Source organism: Phalacrocorax carbo, chromosome 10, assembly GCF_963921805.1.
Source record: "Phalacrocorax carbo chromosome 10, bPhaCar2.1, whole genome shotgun sequence".
Taxonomy (NCBI): Eukaryota; Metazoa; Chordata; class Aves; order Suliformes; family Phalacrocoracidae; genus Phalacrocorax; species Phalacrocorax carbo.
Window position 1 is genome coordinate 1,118,990 of NC_087522.1, and position 20,997 is coordinate 1,139,986.

Here is a 20,997-nt window from a genome sequence, read left to right on the forward strand (position 1 = left end):
CTAAAATACTTTTTTCCCCCCAAGTGAATACAGCCAGGACATTCCAGAGCCCCGAGCAGTGTTTTGAACTCATTAGACGTTCTTTGGCTTCACTTCTGTTTCCTTAAGGGTGACGTACCCCTCAGCTCACCATCCGCTCAGAGGGGAGACACAAACCTGCTCCTCCTCCAACCCGATTCAGAGGGAGAGCTTAATTCGGTGCTCTGAATCAGTCACCGAGAAACTTGCGTTCACCATCTAGATATGAAGGCTGAATTCATACCTCGTGCATACACACACGTTCAGTGACTAACATTAAATGGCACAAATACCCAGCCAGAGGCTTGGGTAATTAAAACGCACAAGTATTCAATAGATGGGGCCAACAGACATCTTCGTTTTATAAGAAATACTAAAAACTGTGAACTGCCATTAAAAAGAGTTAAAAACAGAACAAATTTTCCAATAATATGAAAATATATCAAAATATACATGAAAGTTCACAGAGGAAGATTTATAGGCATATTTAATGCCTACGACCTACAGGGGAAAAAACAAAGGAAATTTCACATCTATAACTCCAGGTTTCCCTTGAATTCTGAAACACTGTGCAACACTGCCATATAATTTCTGTATTTCACCCCAAGAGAAACAAGTCGTAATATGAATATTCATGTATTGGTTAAGTAACTGCAAGGTAAAAAAAAAAAATAAAAAAATGAAGTAACACCAGAAGTCCCCCCCAGTCTTACCCCGTTCGTTGGGCAGTTCTTTATATAGTGGCCAGGTTTCCCGCAACGAAAGCAAGTATACGATGGTGGAGGTGGACCCAAGGGTTTCTTCATGTAACTAAGTTTTTTGGGGAAAAAAAAAAAGAAAAAGGGATGCATGTGTCTCTCTTGTTAAAGCAAACATCCGTACAATTTTTTCCATGATCTTCAAAAAACAGATTTGACGTTCTCAACACTTACTTGATCGGATCATATTCATGGCCAGACTGTGTCATCATAGCTTTTATTTTATCTTCTTCGGAAGCATTGGCTTCAGCCAGATTGGCAGTCTGTTTAACAGGTAATTATTTGACACACACATTAGAAACACATTTAAGCCCACACAGCCAAAGACAACACCACTCATCCAATCCTGTAAAGAGCAGCACAACACTAGCTGAGGTTGCATGAAAACAGCTGCTTATATAAAATATATTTGTCCTGAAGATTCTGGGGAGTCCTTACGCCATTACATGATGTTTATGTGCCTGTTAACCTACTTGAAAAGAACATTCTTGGGCACTCCAAACCTTAGGCTCTGTTTGTACCTTACACAAAGACTCGTGTAACCAATCCAATTTTCTTCAAAGTGGACTGAAGCTACGTGTAGAAAAAAATATTCTAGCCGGTATTTTTAAACGGATTTTGAAGCTCCAGACTATTTGAAGGAGAATATATCCACTGTACATTTAATTGATAAAGATGCAGGCAAGTATCGGCATTTACATTTTGCAGGTTAAAAGGACACACAACTTCAGAGTCGGGGAAGTTGTTTTTGCTTACTGAAATTCAGCTTCAGACACAGACGCATTACAAGGAATCAAGCTTTCTATAATCCCTCAGCAAGACAAGAGATTCCTTTCAGCAGAAATCTGACCACCATGTGCTGTAGGCAGTCCAAACTGCATGGTCCCCCCCCAACTTCTTCGTGTTAAGTGATTTAACTACAGTAAGCAAAACCTGCGGTTTTTTTCCAGTTAGCTGTGTCCTTTTAACGTGCAAACTGCAATATAAACCTTATGCAGAACTAGATCTTCAAATTATTGAAGACAGCTGATTTTTAAGTATTACTTGTTCACATGTTTTTATTACACACTAGTCCAGATACAAGCAGGGTCTAAGGGAGTGACTGTAAATTATTTGGACCTTCAAGCACCTAGCATTCAGATCAGCCACTCATGTATTTGTTTTTAGATGCATTCATTCACAAAAGCAACCAACTAGTTTCAACATTTTATTAAATGGTTGTTTCATATACACAGTTTTTTCTCAACAGTAACATAATCCAGATCAACAGCTATGAAATCATTTCCATTAACATTTACAGAAAACTTTACAGATACTTGACTAATTTGTTTGAACCCAAACAGTTTACAAAACACATCAAAAACCACAAAAACATTAGTAGGAATAGACCAAAATTCAAAGATGGCATTTCATACAGAGTAATAATAAACCAGAGAACTGTTAACACATCGCCTCCATGCTGAGCCAGCCTGCACTAGCGAGGTTGAAGTAACAGTTTTGAGCTGCTTTATGTTTTGATCCTGTATTTTTCTGAAATACTTAAATTTCTCGAAAGCTTAGTTGTGTACAGCACTTGGACAGTTTTTAACATTTTAGAGTAAAACTACACAGGAGTTTACAGAACCAAGGACACATTTAGGGACAGCACTAATGGAGACCAATTTCTGCTGGTGGCTACCTTCCAAACTAATTTTTTTTTTGGCCAAATGTCCACCATTTAATGTCTGCAGTGAGAGAGGGAAGAAGTTACCAGTGGGAAGAGTTTTCTCTTTCTTGGAAATGAACTCCAGCCTTCATTTTCAGACGAAAGAACTAGCTCCTGTGCATTAGGCCCTGCCTTCTCTAATCTTGGTGACTTTTAGGACTAATAATTTATTTGGCTAGCACTACGCCTTTCACAAAGTGCAATCACTAGTGCTTTCCCAGACAGAGTTACACATTGTTGAGCAAAAAATGCAAGCAGTTCCAGAGCAAAACATGGCATTACAACAGTTTCAGAAGGTCACATCTGCTAATATGCCACACATACACATTGGTATATTCCTATAAACAATTAGGTACATTTACACAATTTACAGTCTGCGTTCAAACAAATTAGATTGTGTTGTCCACTGTAGATATACTACAATTTATGAAACTGTGCAGCATTCAAAGACTGGATCTATAACTATAATGACTAGAAATTCAAAAATAGCCATGCAATTGTCCATGTTACAGAAACGCTTCTATTTTGGCTGTTGCAACCCCCTGAAATGTCCATAACTTACAGCCAATTAAATTCTTCTGTAAAAATTGTGTTAGTTTCCAACGCAAAATTAACGAAACGTATGAAAAACGGTAAACAGCTTCTGAAGTGCTTCTTCTTTGTGTCTTGAAGATGAGTAATACTGCAACATTATGTTGAGGCTGATAAGGTACTCCCCTTCTATCTTCCCAAACTGGGAACTACTCTTTACAGGATAGTATCAAAATATACACACATTTTAAAGTTAAAATACTTGAAATTATTAAAAATTAAACTTTTGTTCAAATTACAACAGTTATCCAGCTATAGATCACAGTGTAATATTTAAAAATATGAAGCAAACACTTTTTTTTTTTTAAAGTATTTGACAAGAATATATATATACCTTAGTAAGCTGGGCCAGAGAAATAGATGCAGAAGAGTCATCAATCTGTTCACAAAAAATTAAACACATATTCAAGTTCTACAATCAAAACATAGCAACAGTTAACCTCTACTGTAGTCTGAAAGCCTGCGCTATATCCACTGAGTGTCACTGAAAGGCATTTCCAACCTAGCGTAACTTGTATTTGTTCAAAACAAAGTCCAAACCTATGACAGCTTAAGAGTGCCTATCTGGTTAATAACCAAACCCGCCTGAGAACAACTTATTGTTCCAGAGTGTCTCAGAGCGGGGCCCTTATCAAATGCTCACAACTGCTTAAACGTCAAAGGGGCAAGGAAGTTGTCAATTTTTTAATCCTTTAAAAAGGATGAAAAAAAAATTGAGTTTGAGAAGGATGCATCACTACAGGAAACTTATTTTCAGTGTAGTTTGTAAATTAATCAGTTCGTGTCTCATCATTTATAATGCACATGGTTATGCTTTTATGAACACAGTAGCTGCATGTCAGAATAAAGCACAGGCATATCAGCCCTGAAACATGAACTCTACCCATACTCTCAGGAAGTTTAAAAATGCCAACTCACCATAGCCCACAAAGCCCCCAAAAACCCACCAACCCCAAACATCAGCCATAAGAGGAACCCAACACTTTGTATAGAAAAAAAACCAAACTTGCTTAAATTATTTAAAGGTGTTTATCATGACAGAGTAGCCTATAAAAACTGAGAAAACCGATTTCTCGTATTCTGTTAGACCAGAGGCCATACTATCCAAATCAGGCTGGGAAGTGTGAGAATTTCCTTGCTATCAGACTAAAACCAATTTTTAATAGCAGCCCAGTACTAAATAAACAAAAGCAAGAAAGTGTAAAGCATACTCCTGACAATGAAAACGTGGATTCAGAGCACGATCCTGTATTTGTTTTCTCCATTGCAACCACACTCCTCCCTCCCAGCTACCCACTGGCACAGCTTGCAGGAATGAAGTCCGCTAGTTATTCACGGACTGCTGCGCTTATTGAGAACTAAGGCTGAAGTGCAGTTTTTCCACAAGTGAAAAGGGTAAACCCTTCTCCAGCTCCTTTTCCAGTATATTGAATTATATTATGTCACAAGCAGCCGTTAAGCTTACACTATTAAAACATGATCAGAAAGACAGACAATCGCATCACTGCTTACTATGTCTTAAGTTGTTCAGAAATGTCGAATAAAATTTCACAATGTAAACCAAACAGCTCTCCTCAAAAGATCACTAAATTAATCAGAAGAGATTAATACCCCTCCTTGGAAAAAGCTCTAGTCCTTTATTACCTAATGTAGTGGAAAAATTCAAGTTTTAGCAGACTCTGGGGAAAAAGTACCTACGCACAGATGATTCCTCCCTCCATTTATCACTCTTGCTCTGTATGTTTCGGAAAGCACATATAACATGACTGCATCACTAACCAAAAAGTTCTTGAAAACGTGCCTTTGGAGAGGAACAGCCAGAGCTGGAAAAAAAGAGACCTTCTTTCCATTGCCAGTCTTACCATAAGACTCAACTCTCCTTTTTCAGAACATTTTGTACCTAGTTCTGTTAAGAAGGAAGTCTGATCAAGTATTTTAGAAGCTTCATGCTCCATATGCCACTCTTTTTCACATGTGGAAAAACAGGCCTATGTTCTCTCACGGCAGGCGCAACCACTCTCATTCTGTGTTTTTTTCAGAAGCAAACAAGAAACTAGGAAAGCTCCCTATTGGAGTCTGGCATTAAGCACTCTAGCATTGACCAGTAACTGAAACCTAACAGTTCATAAACTCTTAATCAGTTCTTGTATTTTTTAAGGAAGCAGTTGTTATACAGCCTGCAGGCAACAATCTGATTTCTTAAGGAGGTGATAGCACTCCTTTCTACTAAACAGTTATCAAAAGCAGCAAATAGATCATTAACATACTGTTCAGTACATTTGCCCAAAGCTGTCTTCCAAAGATCCTACATTCCTGGGTTCCCCCCCCCCCCCCCTTTAGATTTCTACTGAAGTATTTCCTGCCAATCCCTCAAATCAGTCAAGCAGAAACAACATCTCCATGAAACTTGTATACAACCCTAAGATAATACTGCAGAAGATCTGGGGTGAAAAACCCACCCAACAAAAAAAAAAACCAACCCCGAAACCCCAGAATAAGTCAATGTATTAACTCCCATTTCAAACAGAAGTCTAAACAGAAACTAACACAAAGCAAGTGGGAAACGGACAGAAGATAGGAGGAAATGGCTGATCTCACTGCTCGAGTGCTACATTTAAATTACAGCGGTTTCCTAAAACCCGATAGATAGCTTGGCTAAACTAAAGATTCAGCCAGGAAGGATCCCAGTTCTGCTTGACAGCGCTAAAACAATGGGCATGACTCTGCATTTCTGCAGTCTCTGAGGACAAACACCAATCAGAGATCCTTGCAGTAACTGAAGTAGTAAGACTACAACAAAGGAGATCCACTTCCTTAATCTGCTTGTAGCTACAGCAGGACAGCAGCACAAATTTGCAAGTGTAGAATGGCAGCTAACGTAAAAGCAAGACAATGAAGAAATATTCAAAGTATGAGCTGTTGTGCATCCTTTATAAAAAATCTTCACTAATTTTAATTTTGCTGCTTTACTGTTCAACAACAATTGGCAAGCTTTCCAGTGATTTATTCCTGCCACACTAAGATCCAGGTTCTGCTCTGAAATACATACAGAAATATGTGTACCAAACAAAACCCCCACCCTTCAGACCAAGACCTCAGTTAGCTTTAAGAGAAACCTAATTGTGCCTCCAGCACTAGAAGCACCCGAGGCTGCAGTGCTTTTACAGGGCAGAGAGAGAAAGGGCTTGTCAAGAGAGAGGCAAGGCTTCCATCCTCCCTACACCTACCCACAGCCCAAAGCAGGTGCAGTCTGAGCAAACAAGGAGGGAGAGGTTTTGCTCTGCCTTTCATTTAATTTAATGAGTTCTAACACTAACTCCTCCCTCCCACTCCAGGATTTTTTTTTCCTTTCTTTTCTGAGACATCTCTGTCAGCTCATGGTAAGATGCTACTTCAAAATGTAATACAGACATGCCAGGGAACACACGAGGCTAAAAGAACGTTAACTTTATTTATGAACATGTGATTTGTGTTTATACACATGCTAGTAAACAAAAAGAAAAATAACTGTTTTCAAGAAATAAAAACCCATCTGAATTAGATCAAATACTATAAACGTGGTTTACATCAATGCATTACATTAACTACTAGGGTCACTGGGCCAGTTAAACTAACTCCAACTCACAATGAGAGGCATTCAAGTCCAAAAAGGAATCAGAATCAATCAGCAATAGAATTGCAGATCCAGATTTAGACTTAAGTAGTTTTAGACCTACGTACAAAGAGTTTTCAATTTTAAGTTGATTGTATACCATTCCACGAGAATCAGAGGCTGTATTCTTCACAGAACACAGACCCAGGGTTCATGAATTTCTAGATTAAGTTACCCTAACAGCTTATCAAGAGATCAGATCCAATGATCCAGGGTTAGTGTAATGCCTCACACCGTTCTAGTGAAGAAAAAGCAGTTATACTTAAAATAAAGATGAAAAATAAAAACGACCAAATAGTAAGTTTTATAACTGTAAGGATTATTTTGAAATGCGTAGTTACACACAGTATTCAACCCAAGTGGCAAATCAAGATCTAGACCATTACCAGTCAAGTATTTCCGTGTGTTACTCATTTATATTCTAGCAACAGGACAACAGAGTTTTCAGACCTGAAGAAAAATGCTGCCCCTTTTCCAAGTGCAAATTCAAAGCGGTGGTATACTAAAGAAAGGCTTAGCCTTTGGGGAATTACAGCAGCATCCAACCCTGAGGTCACCCAGATCCAAAAATGGACTGCAGGCACGAGTTAAGAAAAATCACAGGGCTTTGTCCCACAAAGGCACCAGGCTCTAACCTTGTGCCAACACTTGCATTAGGTATTTTCATTTGCAGACGAACTATTAAACTAAATGGCGTCATCTGATAAAGTGGAAAGAGCAAATGCAGAACTTTAGAATACCACTTTGCGTAGCAACGATACTTAAAATTCACGGCAAGCTATTAAAGACATTTATGTACTCAGAGGGGCCCAAACAATATCACTTCAATGATACAGGAACAAATACCCAAGTATTTAAGGACATGAAAAGGAATTGTTTAGCTGCACAGAACTGTCCTCAAAATGTAGGGGATATGTTGGGTTTGGTATTTGTTTGAACCCCCAAGTCAAAAGTAAGAAACAGTACCAAGTTTAACAATAATGGTTTCTCAGTGGTTTTTGATAACATTTTCAAAAACCATTAGGCAAAAAAAGTATTTAAAAACAAAAGCTAAGTGATACAATGTGAAAATGGCAAAAAATACACTCCAAACAATTTTTATTGCAAGAAACAAAAAGCACACAACAACCTATACAAACATACATATTACTAGCTATAGACAGACAGATGTAGAACATGGCACCATGTTCAATTGTGCAAACCTTGAACCTACATGATCTAAAAATGATCATACATTATCTGTACAACACAGAGTCATACAGGAAATAGTCTAGTCATAGTCAAGATGAAATACAATGCATTACTGGGCACAAATACCAATATTCACATTAGAACTGTGCAAATGATGGCATTACTCAGTTTTTACTATGCTGAATCAAATACATTGTATTTACAACATATACTATATTTTACTGGAAAATATATTAAGTTAATGTTTGGAAAATTAATAAAAGGCTACATTGTTTAGAATTAAGTGCAGTGTGTAGAAAAAAGTGTGAGATTGTGTTTTTACATACTGCTTTTGATGTTCCACTCACTGGCTCAGTTCGACTTCTAGAAGAAGAAATAAAGGTGATCAGAATTTAAAATAAAGCACTTGTAACCCAACATCAAGCAGTGAAAACATTATAAAACCTGAACATCAAAACATTATGCTCCGATCGTCTAGTGACTGTGGAAATTTATTCATATACATAAACTGTTCTCTCTTGGTACATTCAGTGCAACTTAAAAACACCAAAAAAATTCACATTTCTACTTTATCACAAATTACGCTAAGACTTACAGCTATAGAACACAACAGTGCAAGAGGAAATCCTCATGTATTTTGTCTCTGCTATGTAATTATAAAAAAAAAATACAGAGTCTGTACTACAATTCTTGCGTTCTTAAATAATCAACCATCAGAATACAAAGGTACCTTTAGCCAGTCTGTAGATCTCTACTATTACAAACAGGCACCAGAACGTACTTTAGTTCCTAAGAACCAACAGTGATAGTCTAGACACTTCCAAGCGCAAGTTTACTCGAGTGAAAAAAAAAATCAGTCATCTGACAAAGGAATAACAGAAGTGTCAGCAGCATCGTCTTTAGAACAGTGTTTCTTTGTGGAAGCCCAAGCCCTGTGTTCAGATATCTACTACATTTAGCCATGGAAGTGTCAAAATACTAAACGTGTTACATATGCTATATCGACTAAAAATAGTAGTAGAAATGTCACCTGAAAGCAGTTTCTACGATTTTGTGCGATTTAGGAGTCCTGTGACAAAAAAAAAGGTCTTAATTGCCAGAATTTGCTTTATGATAATCTTGAAAATGCTACAGTATTTTAGGAAATATTTAATACATTTGAAAACTTCCTGAGATTCCGCATACTCATTGATCTGTATATGCATGCTACTCATCACAAATCAGACATGCAACCATTGACAGCATTAACAAACAATTCATACATCATCCAAAGCGTCCCATGAGCAGAGGCAGTTCAAAGGCTGCTGTGGAATTTATGCACAAACAGAAAGGCTCGTGCTTGCTGCCACTGCTAGAACGCCCCCAGGCTCGCCATTGCAGCCACGTACCTCCTGACAGTGAGGAAGTACAAGGAAGCACTTTAGATCACCACACAAGGGTTTCTTCACATGTTTACCTTGAAGAACACACTACAAGGCGAGTAATGCATTTCGAAAGGCCTTTCCACCATTACACATAAATCCCTCATTCCCAGACATGAGCCACTCTAACAGTTGTTTCTACAATGTCTCCAGCTGAAGGAACAGAAAGCTCATCTGCCTGGTTAATGTTCCGTGTTAGAACAGCAGTGCCATTCTTTCCTTTTCCCCACATACTGGTATTTATCTGGCCTTTGACACTAGCTACACCTCTCCTCTCATTTTAGGGCAGCATTACAATACGAGGAGAGGGTGCCACCCAACCAGAAATGGAGGATGATGCATCGACATACATATTTCAATTAACCCCTGAAACAAGGCCACGTTTAGAAGCACAACGCTGTGGCGTCCAGAATTAATAGGGAGCATCTGAAAGCATTGCAACAACTACTGCAGAAATACACTCAAAGTTTACACGCAGAGCCACATAAATTCCAGGTTTTTTTTGCTTGCAAATGCTTCATGGGTACCTGGATGCTGCTGTACTGTTTGTTCAAGACACACTGTAACTCAGACTACTCTATTGAGAGCCAACATTAGAAAGACATGGCAAAACCACAGGCTAATAACATCTACTAACTGTGGTGGAGAGGCATATCTTTAAGAAGGCTGGAAAACATGACTGTTCAAACAACGCTAACATAGCTGATATAGAACTGGTCTGTATGAGTACATAAGCGACAGCAACAATCCTGTAGCCAGGATTGCACTTGAATAGCTGTAACTTGGATCAATACATCCAATTCTCTGTGCTCCATAAACCTTGGGAATACAGAATTAAAACCTGGAGCACAGGTATCAGCTTAGGGTACAGAGTCAGAAAGATAACTAGTAGCATTTGGTAACATGATAAACTGCTGAGTTTCAAGTTTGGAAAGGATTAACTATTCCTTCATCATACTTGCACAAAAGGCAATACACTTAAGGTTATCACTCTTTTTCTCTTGCCTGAAACAGATGTTGTCTTTAGGAAACTAGTAGGAATCACTTACAAATGGAACTTGCTGTTTGCATGGTTCGCCTGCTGGCAACCCTTGGTCTTTCCTCTATAGCTAGTATGCAAACCCCCCAGATTTGCGGGGCAAGAATATCTGCCATATCCCGCCCCCTCTCCCCCAAATACAAGAAATAGTCAAACACTGACAATCAGACACTTCCGAGATGGAACAAATTCCAAGTTACACTACAGTGTGTATCTGTCTTTACTATTAAAGCAATAAAAGCAGACACGTATAATAAGCAATCTCTCCACCCAGAGGAAACAGGATCTATAACTTGGGTCTCAGAACAACCAACCCCAAGAACAAACCAAGAGAATCATCTTAGAACTGTTGTTGGGAGTTGGAACCCCGTGTCCCAGCAGGCCTAAAAATGTAGGTCTTCTCTGGCACAGACCCATTAAAATCTACCCCATTACAATAAAAATAACAGCAGCTTTAACAAGAAAGCTAGAACCTGAATGCCTCTGTATACTAGCATCCATTTAAATTGAACACACTGAAACCCCTAACAGAGAATACAATGCTTTATGGATACTCACATAACATATGTTTTGCTGGTAGCTTTAACTCCTCCAATAGGGATTCTTCTAACAATCACCGACGAGTTCTTAGGAATCAGCGCGCTGTCATCCGTGTATTCTGAAAACAACATAAGTACAGAAAAAACATTAGTCCATTCGTAAGAATGCATATTAGTATGTCATTACACAGCACTTCAGAGAATCCCTTTACAGGTACGAATGCAGAATTTCAGATGTAACACTGTGCTTTTATCGTCTCAACACACTCACAGTACATTTCAAGAAATTTTCAGGTTTGAGAATTAAACACAAACAGCAAATTTTTTTTTCTTTAAATAGTTTGCATGCCAACAGCAAAATACACGGTCTCACAGGTCACTAAAGGAGAGCGTGAGGTTCTTTCCCGACCTAGCTTAAGTTGCTTTTGCTTCTGTTGAGCTACAAAACCAATAGGTCTATGGAGAAAAACCACAGCAAAGTCTCACCGGCATAAACCAGATTCTAAAGTGTGATTAGCTTGTACTGCAACAGGACAAGCACTTAGCTAAAGCAGGAAAACCCTGCGCCATTGCTTTCAGGGCTGTTAATGCAAACGATTCACCTGTGCTGCTAGTGCTCACAACTGACAGCACACAGAAGAGAGCCTGCCATCGCTGTCTGTTTCTGGGAGCTTAATCCATCAACAACCACACTTCTCAGCTGCTCAGGGCTTTACACCGAAATGGAAACAAAACAGGCAGCGCTAGAATTGGGATCACAGAAACACCGCGGGGTTTCTGAGCTTGCGTTCACAAGCAGGGCAGAATTGGCTCCAGCTGAAGTGGTATCTTCCCTCTTAAGCTAATCATCAAGTTCGAATTAACCAAAGGGACACAAATTCTTCTGATTAACTTTTTGCAGAGCAGAGACACTCAAACAAAACTGCTTAAGACGACAGCCGTGAAAAGCCTTCTGAAAACAGCGCATGCCTGAAGCTATCTGTGCTTTGCTTTGGCTTACACCACATTAGTCTTCCGAAGAGGAGGAAAGCATTCAGACCTTCTACATACGGTGCAAGCAAAAAAAAAAAAAAAAAAAACCACAAAAAACCAACTACCTGAGACACTCGGAGTGAGTAAGCTTACAATGCAGAGATCTCCACAAGAACCAGTTTTTGTATTGTGCTTATACAAGCTGGGTATGACTAAATATTTTAAAGCACTATCTGCAGCCATTCCCTGCAATCTGCCTACAGTTTTAAATATTAAAAGCCCTTACCTTTGCAGACCAAATCGGAACCACGGTCTGAAAACCAAAGATGCTGTATGTCTAGTCAAGCTCTGTCAGGGTGGTTTTGCCCAGTGATCACACACAAAACATGAACATTTCACAGTTTATGCTCCATTTTTCAGAATACTATTCCTATGGACTGGAACCTCTCTTAGAGCAAAACATACCTACCAGAAGACATCATTTCAACAGTGAAATGAAATTTTTCCTTCTATTTCCAAATGACAGAACACTTCTTCGGAGAACTGAGAAATCGTGTAGCTGAAACTAATTCCTGACCTCCCCCCAGGGAACGAAACAGCAAGCTTCCTCTGGACTACAGAGCAGTTTAACAATGGAGGAAGGCCTACTAACAATGAAAATAGAAGCTTTTACAGAATTCATATAGCCTGAAACCAGCCCCTAGGGCTCTTCTCAAAAGGAAAATCTAACCATTACGCAGCCACCTCTCAAGAAAGGCCTGCACTGGAACTTTTTGGTGGAGAAGGAGCTCAAACAGTTCTGAGGCCCAGACAAACAACCCGCAGATCATGCTGGCTGCAGTTCTAGAAGCCCAAAGCAGCTGTTGCTACCTGCTGAATGGAGTCATAGAGTATTCTTTCTGGTGCAGATCACAAACCACTGGAGGGAGACTTCAGAGATCTAGGATAAGCAACAGTGGCTCCACAAAAAGGCAGTAGTTTGCTACGCTGGTGCAGAACAGAGGATTGCAGTACCCCTGCAGAAGACTACAAGTAGCAGCACCCCTCCTAGAAAGAGGCTGTGCAGATGAGGACAGCAAGAGTGCTTTTATTCACAACCTATGCAAGCCTGCAGAGGTCAATCTGAACACGCACAACAGGTGTATGATGCAAAGAAAGAGAGAGGCAAGTCCTTTCAGTATTTTGTGACAATTAATTGACCATTAGAAGAGAAGCATTAACACCTGCCTCCTGAATACCCTATCCTTGCATGTATATGTATATACTGCTTGTTTTCAGCCCGCTTGCTAAGTGCGCTGTGAAGAGAGCTCCAGCCCTCCAGTAACAGACTGATAGAAAAAGGAATTCACCTTAAAAGTCAATCATTACACATTTAAACAGATCAGCTGAAGAGGGACAATAGCTTGAAGTAAAGGCTTTATTTGCATAGGACACTTGTCACAGCACCTATTTGTATTTGGTACTTGAAATATCACACTAGCTTGGTCCCCAAGTCAGAGAATTTGTGGAAGAGTGTTTATATACAGCAGAGTACATGGCTGAGTTCATCCTGTGGAGGGACTTGATATCAGTTGGCTTAAATAAATTTATTTTTCCTGCTCCTCTATTAAATTCATTTTGATCATGAAATTTTACTAAAGGTGAAGTCAAACAATGTAGACTAAGAAGTTAACTTTTTTTTTATAGGAAGGGACTAAAGCTGAAGCACTATCTCTGAAGTTTCTGGAAATTTTTGTTTGCTTGATTTGGATTTAACAGATGCCAGCTTAGTCGAACAGCTCTCAGACTAAACTGGCATCTCCCAGCCGGAACCTGTTCCCTGCGGGGAGCAACATCCCGCAGCAGGGACTTGGCATCTACTAGGACCTGCAAAGCTGTGTCACTCTGCCTCGCCACGTGACTCAACACCTGCAACGGGAGCTGCGACACCGTGCCCAACAAGGCTACTGCACACTTGTCCGAGCAGAGCTGCAATGGAAACATTAAACACAGCTGGAGGTAACAACACTGTTGATTCCTACTCCCTTTTAGCACAGAACTTGATTTACTGACAGTGATGGACAGGATCTGGCTCCTGGGCTTTTGTCAATCTGACCTGTGCTTAAAAAGAAGGATTCAATTAACTCAGAAAGCTTGCAAAAGCAAAGGGAGATTTGGATGTTATATTAAAGTCAAGAGCAGAAGAGACAGAACAGTCTAAAACTGATCTACAAGAAAACAGTATGCTTGAAAGAGTCGAGGGAAGGAAGTACTTCAAGGAACGAATGGAGGCAGGCAAGTTAAACAATAGCTACTTTGCTGCCTCTTACTGACTTGGAAATCTTAAATCAACAGTTGCATCAGTGTCCACAACCTTCTTCCTGCAAAAAAACCCAAACAGCTCAGGTTATGCTCTGAAGTTTATAATGTTCACTTTTAATGCACAATTTTAAAATTCACCTATAATTCTGAAAATGTGCTACCTTTAATAATTTGTGTCATGTGCAAGCTATAAATGAGTTACTGAAAATAGTTCCTCGTTTATTTTATGGCCTGCTTTAATCCACCATTTTGAGTCTGATAGCACCGCAAAAGCGCCTCTCTGAGCGCTAACTAGGCAAGTATTTCCACCCAGATAAAGTACAGAAGCTCATGAGAACAGAAGTAAATCAGAAGGCAAGTCTCTATGTGAAATAACAAAGAAAAGCCTTTATTAGGCTGAGATGCCTTCCTAACCAGCTATTCTGCTACTGGGGGAAAGATGTGCAGAATAAGAGATGAAAATTACTACTAACGTGCCCGACTGTTGCTAGCAGAACACAGGGTGACTCCCAAGAACACGTTTTCTCCCTAGCGCTTAAAAATATGCTTTCTCATTATGTGAGCTTTTAACTGTTCTAATCAACACCACTTGCACGCTTTGCAACAAACACGTCGTCTGTGGAGCTGGCACTGAAAGCACTGCCTCGAAACATCCTCATTAACAGACTGGACTACTAATTCTGAATTTTCAGCTTCCACCAGAATAGGTATTAGCGATCTCGCCTACAACTGGTGTATCATCATTCCTTGAGTTAGCTAGCGCCATAGGCCAAGCGGTTCACAGAACTTTCATCTGTATTATTATCATACAGTGCTGTGCCCCAAAAGAGCACTTACATTGCTTTGAGAGGATGAGTCAATCAAATCTAGCGCACTTTCAATCATTGATCTGATCATACAGACCACCCAATGCCTTAATGTCTCACTGGCACTGCTTGCTGTTTCAGCGTGGGACTGGGAAAGCGAAAGCAATGCTGGAGACACAGTGGTAATGAACCAGACTGAGCCTGCCCTAAGCACCTGGCCAAGGTATATGAACTCAGCTGACAGCACAGCCCTGAGAAGCCCCAAACCTGCTGCTGACAGAGCCAGAGCACCTGACTCCCAGTCCATCAGCGCACCAGCTCCACTGGAGAATCATCTTTTTTCAGTGGCTTACCCTCAACTCGACTGGGGAAATGGGGAACTCCATCTCCTTCCTGAAAGCTCTACATAATAATGCGACATGGCAGCCCAAGAATTAATTGGGCTTTGAGCTGTAACCAAAGTAATCCCCCACACTAGCACCACAGCACAAAATGGCACAGTGAAGGGCCAGGTTTAAAAGTTGCTTAAATGTCTTCTCTAAACTGCCAGGTCTGCACAATGTCGAAGACATTCCAGTAGACACACATCAGCTGTGAGGCCCACTGATTTCATTCAGAGTTAGCATGAGTTTGTTTTGAAGACATTGCATCATGGTACTACTAAACTGTGAAGCGCATGCTGCAACACTGACCTTGGGCAAGTTCTGAGTTCAAGAGGCAGTCTCAGAAGAGCACTATTCTTGCTTCAAACTGTTAACCTAAGACCAGTTCAGAGTCACATTTTTGGTTTTATATTTTTGTGTTTTGCCTGATAAGCAGAACAGCACATTCTCCAAGTGTTTTGAGTCAGAACGTTACAGGGCAGGAAAGAGCACTCAAGAAACCCGAGTTCTGGAGTCTGCAGTTCTTCTGCAATACTAGGAGAATGTCTATGATAACAGACAGGTCAAGAAATTCAGATCAAAATAGAAGGCGACAAGTCCAAGTGCATCATTCCTGAGCACAGGCTTTTCAAAGGGAATTCTGCCTTTAGAGAACATGCCTCTACAGTAAGTATGGAAGAGGACATGCCCCTCCCTTTTAAAAGAGGTCCCAACTATCCATTTTGCCTTCCCAGCATCTTAGAGTCCATCACAATTTTTTTTTTAACACTGAGATTTAAAATCCTGGTTATTTCTAGCTTACATTAGTATTGCTTCTATTACTAGATTTCCACTGTGAAAAGTAACGGTTACTGAACTGTGAAAGGCTAGAGGGCTTGGAAAAATCTGAACAAGCAGGCTACCTTCACTCACGGCTCACTCTGCTCTCCCCAAGATCCCATTAACATTTAGTCAGGACTCCTGCGCAGACAGTTATAAAACCCCAACAATTTATGTCCACATGTAAGAATTCCCAACAATCCATTTCGGCAGAATATCCAGGTCTAGTTTTTTCCTGTATCTTCTGAAAGTGGATTTAAGCATCTACATCTGATCAATAAACTGAAATTCATGGTTATGCATATAAGCCAAAAATTTGGCATACATATATGCTGCACTGAAATGAATTCTCTAGGTCTGCTCTGAAAACCACTGGGGGATTTTTTTTTTTTTTTTGCATTTTCACATGGAAAACACCCGTACGACTACTTCAGTAAGCATCTACGTCACTAATAGGATTTAAAGTTTTATGCTCATTTTACAAAGGCCAAAGTCCAACACAACCTACCTGCAGGAGCATCTTCTCCCTGTTAAACCAGAGTGATGCTCTTTAAAGTATGAAAGATAGTTCTCTTAACTTCACCTCTAGGCAACCCCACATTTAACAGACCTGGGGAAGCAGATACTTTTTCTTCACTGGGTTCTGATTAGGTACGAGAACAAAGCAACGCGCTTGGTAAAACTGGTATTATGCATATTAAGAGTAGTGCTTTATAGGGTAACGTATTTATGAGCACAAATATTTCTTCTAAAGCTCTGCATTCTGTTCCTCACCTGCTGTAACAGAATCCACGTGTTTGGCCTATTTCAAACGTTTTTTTCTCCTGGTGATAATAACTGGGCTCCATTGCAGTTTATTACCATCCAACACCCAGGTTTTAAGGCCCTGTTTTACATAGGCCCAACTGTCACAGCAGTGACATCAGCCAGCTGGTCATTCGGCCTCCTAGCATGTGTGAAGCTGAAAGGGCATTAGCAACTGAAGACAAAACACACAGACCCTTCTGCACCAAAGCCCTGACAGCAAATTTAACATTTTTCAAAAGCTCTTAGTGTTTTTTTTCAATACTACTAGAAAAATTCAAGGCTGCTGAAATGTTTCTCTACCTACACGTCATACAACCCAGCATATACCTACAGTCCCTAAGATTGGGGTGTTAAGTCTCTTCACAGACATTCTCCTGAAAATAGTTTAGATACCTGTAAGATAAGGAGCGAGCTCTAGGTCTGACCACTTTAAAGGCTAGGGCTGAAGTTACAGTTACTGCTGTGTACGTATTATTCTAAGCTTTAATACATGAAACAGGAAAAGACAAAACCACCAGTACACATTTTAAAAAGACAACTGTTTTAAGTGTGTCACACAACCACAGGTGGAGAAAAAATTTAATTTTTAAGGAATGAAAACACTTTACAGTTTTTTTATTTCCAAAAAGTCACATCCCAAAGTCTTTAATCACATTCAAACTTACCAACATGGCAGACTACCAAACTGAAATATCATATTAAGTAATTCAAAACTGTTATCATCTCTGAGAATCAAGCACCGTTTATTAGATTCTAAAGAATTTATGACTTCTCCAAGAACATTTCTTACATATATTCACCACAGATGTTCTGTCATACAACTTCACTATTGCCCTGATATGGTTAACACGTAGTACCAGGAAAAAAAGCCAAAAGGTTAGAAATGAAGGACGAAGCTCAATTGCCTCTGAATGACAATGTCTTTGCAGAGCAAAGAAGTTACATTAACAAGAAATTCCAAAGCGTAGTTTTTAGATACAGAGAACACTTATGTGCAAGATGGCTTTAAAGGGTCTGCATAACTCACAGATACACTCTTGATCCAAAATGTTGCTAGCGAGCAGTTTCTGCCACGGGCACGAAAGCAGCTTTCCAGTGAAGTGGGGTAAAAGAAGTTGAAGACAACATTAAGTCACCAAAACCACTTTCTTCAAATTAGCCATCTGTTCTATTTCTATCACTTTCAGCTTTCTCCGCCAGATTTCAAAGAAATCTGGCCAGTTTGTTATTATAAGATATCCTCCCACGTTTCCTTATCATTTCACCCAGAAGAGTTCCAGGAAACCAAAACGTTTGTAAGCGCTACACGTCGCACACCAACCACGTACTCCCCTGCGCCCAGCTCCGTGCCTAGAACACGGCTCCGGAGGTGCTCGCCACAACAGCAACTCCCGAAGAGCAGCTGTGCAAGGCCCCAACACAAGCCACAGCTACCCATGGCGGCCAAATCGCATTACCGCCTCCCACCCCGCGTAATCCCCGGCGCCGCCGGCCCTCGCGGTGCCCCCGGGCCGGCTCACGCCGGGTGGGGAACGGCCCACAAAGAGCTCGACCCCGACCCCCCCCACGCACCTTCTTTGGTCTGGGCGTTGGTGATCTGCAGGTCGCAGTCGGCCGCCTTCAGCTTCTCGCGGCCCATGATCTGGCGCTTGAGGTCGCACAGGGAGATGTGGAGGCCGTCGAAGGTGACCGTATCATAGTTCAGTTTGGAGGAGAACTTGTAATGGACGCACGACATGGTCGGGGCCGGGCGGTGGCCTCGCTCCGCGACAGCGGCGGCTACCGCGGCCTCGGCGGCGGGTGAGGGCCGCGGCGGCTCGGGGCAGGCCCCGCGGCCGGGGCGGGCTGGACTCCGAGGGGCCGGCGGCGCTCAGAGGCCGCGGCGCTCCGCCATGGCCAGGCCCCGCGACCTCGGGCAGGCTGGGCTGGCGGAGGCCTCAGGGCTCCATCGCGGCGGCGGCGCTGCCAGGCCCCGGCCCCCGCCCCCGCAACGGCTCCGGCCCGCGGCCCTCGGCGATCGTCGCTGGCCCGCGGCAGCGCCCGCCGTGCTCCTCCTCGCGGCGCGGGACGGACGACAGGGAGCGGCTCCGGCTCGGCCTGCGCGCCCGCCCCGGCCCGCGGCGTTCCCGGGCCCCACCGCTGGCTTATGGCGACCGGGCGCCCCCGCCTCAGTCTCCCGCCGAGGGGTTTCCCGGCCGACAACCGCACGGGCCGCCGCGAGCTCCCCACTGCGCACGCGCCACCGCGCGCCGCGCCCGCCCACCACCCCCCTCACCCCGGGCGCCTCACGTGACCCAGCGCATTATGACAAAAGGCCCGCCCTCCTCGTCCAAACGGCGAGCGCCCCCTAGGGGAGGGCCGGCAGCGGCGGGCGCCACCGCCCCGCGCCGCCGCTGTCCCCCGGCCCGCCACCGCCCGCTGTCCCTCCTGTCACCCCTCAGGCCTGCCACCGCCCGGTGTCCTGTCACCCCTCGGGCCTGTCACCGCCCGCTGTCCCTCCTGTCACCCCTCGGGCCTGCCACCGCCCGGTGTCCTGTCACCCCTCGGGCCTGTCACCGCCCGCTGTCCCTCCTGTCACCCCTCGGGCCTGCCACCGCCCGGTGTCCTGTCACCCCTCGGGCCTGTCACCACCCCCTGTCCCTCCTGTCACCCCTCGGGCCTGCCACCGCCCGGTGTCCTGTCACCCCTCGGGCCTGTCACCGCCCGCTGTCCCTCCTGTCACCCCTCGGGCCTGCCACCGCCCGGTGTCCTGTCACCCCTCGGGCCTGTCACTGCCCGCTGTCCCTCCTGTCACCCCTCGGGCCTGCCACCGCCTGGTGTCCTGTCACCCCTCGGGCCTGTCACTGCCCGCTGTCCCTCCTGTCACCCCTCGGGCCTGCCACCGCCTGGTGTCCTGTCACCCCTCGGGCCTGTCACTGCCCGCTGTCCCTCCTGTCACCCCTCGGGCCTGCCACCGCCCGGTGTCCTGTCACCCCTCGGGCCTGTCACTGCCCGCTGTCCCTACTGTCACCCCTCAGGCCCGCCACCGCCCGGTGTCCCTCCTGTCACCCCTCAGGCCTGCCACTGCCCGCTGGTCCTACTGTCACCACCCACTGTCCCTCCTGTCACCCCTCGGGCCTGTCACCACCCGGTGTCCTGTCACCCCTCGGGCCTGCCACTGCACAGTGTCCCTCCTGTCACCCCCCAGGCTGCCACCACCCGCTGTCCCCTCCTGCAGCAGACAGCCAGGGCAGGACAGCCTGCGTGAGAGGCAGCAGCTTTGCTGTGTGGCACTTGGCTGCCTGCGCCGCAGGGCCAGCCAAGGGAGGGGACATCCCTCCTGGCACCACACGAGCTTCGGGGGGCTCCAACCTCCCACTTTGCTTGTGGGAAACAACAGCAGCATTTCCCTTGTTTCCTATATTAGCGAACAAATGACACAGCAGGTCATTCGGTTTCCATTTCTGCCCAGAGGGGCCACACCAAAGCAACAGTTTGGTAAAGCCCCACCGCTGCCAGGCACCCGGCCGAGGAGCGATCCCCCTCGCCACACACGCCCCCGTCCCGCACTGCTCTGCAGGTGTTGGGAGTGCGTTGGCACTGGTGAATCGTGCACGGATGACAACAATACTGTTGTATCTTTGTGTCTGCATCTCAAAATGTCCCAAGAAAACATAAATGACTGAATTTACAAAGCAGTTACGCTACTGACACACAGCCAAGCATCACCCCGATATCACAGATGTGTCTGTTGGGGTGACCGATAAAACAGATGAGAGCAGATTTCAAATGGACTAGATAATGATCTTTTTTTCCAAGGGAAGGATGGTTAGTCTGGACTAGAAATGAGAAAGAAATTAATTAGAATAGGGAATAGAACTTGAGGAGCAGGAATGAGGAAATTAACCGCTGTGTGTAAACAGCAAAATAAACTATGTGAGGACAGAAAAATCATTATCATCTTACAGTTTTCATTATGCAGGCAATGACTGCAACATAAAATGTCTATTAATGTT

General features: G+C 43.2%; 1 protein-coding gene across 6 annotated transcripts in view; it reads right to left on the reverse strand.

The window, feature by feature from the left end:
• RBBP6 (RB binding protein 6, ubiquitin ligase) overlaps positions 1-19,237 on the reverse strand; it is a 31,751-nt gene extending 12,514 nt beyond the window's left edge. For 2 of the 6 annotated variants that reach the window (XM_064461321.1, XM_064461319.1), the window contains exons 1-7: positions 18,575-19,237; positions 10,934-11,033; positions 8,946-8,984; positions 8,242-8,278; positions 3,407-3,451; positions 951-1,039; positions 732-828 (exon numbers count right to left, since the gene is read on the reverse strand). In XM_064461321.1, coding sequence (XP_064317391.1) covers positions 732-828; positions 951-1,039; positions 3,407-3,451; positions 8,242-8,278; positions 8,946-8,984; positions 10,934-11,033; positions 18,575-18,740 — 573 coding nt within the window. In that variant the 5' untranslated portion in view covers positions 18,741-19,237. Of the gene's footprint in view, positions 1-731; positions 829-950; positions 1,040-3,406; positions 3,452-8,241; positions 8,279-8,945; positions 8,985-10,933; positions 11,034-18,029; positions 18,489-18,574 lie in introns of those variants that run through there. The other 4 variants (XM_064461324.1, XM_064461320.1, XM_064461322.1 and 1 more) reach the window with 3 other exon arrangements.
• Positions 19,238-20,997: the final 1,760 nt, after the last annotated feature.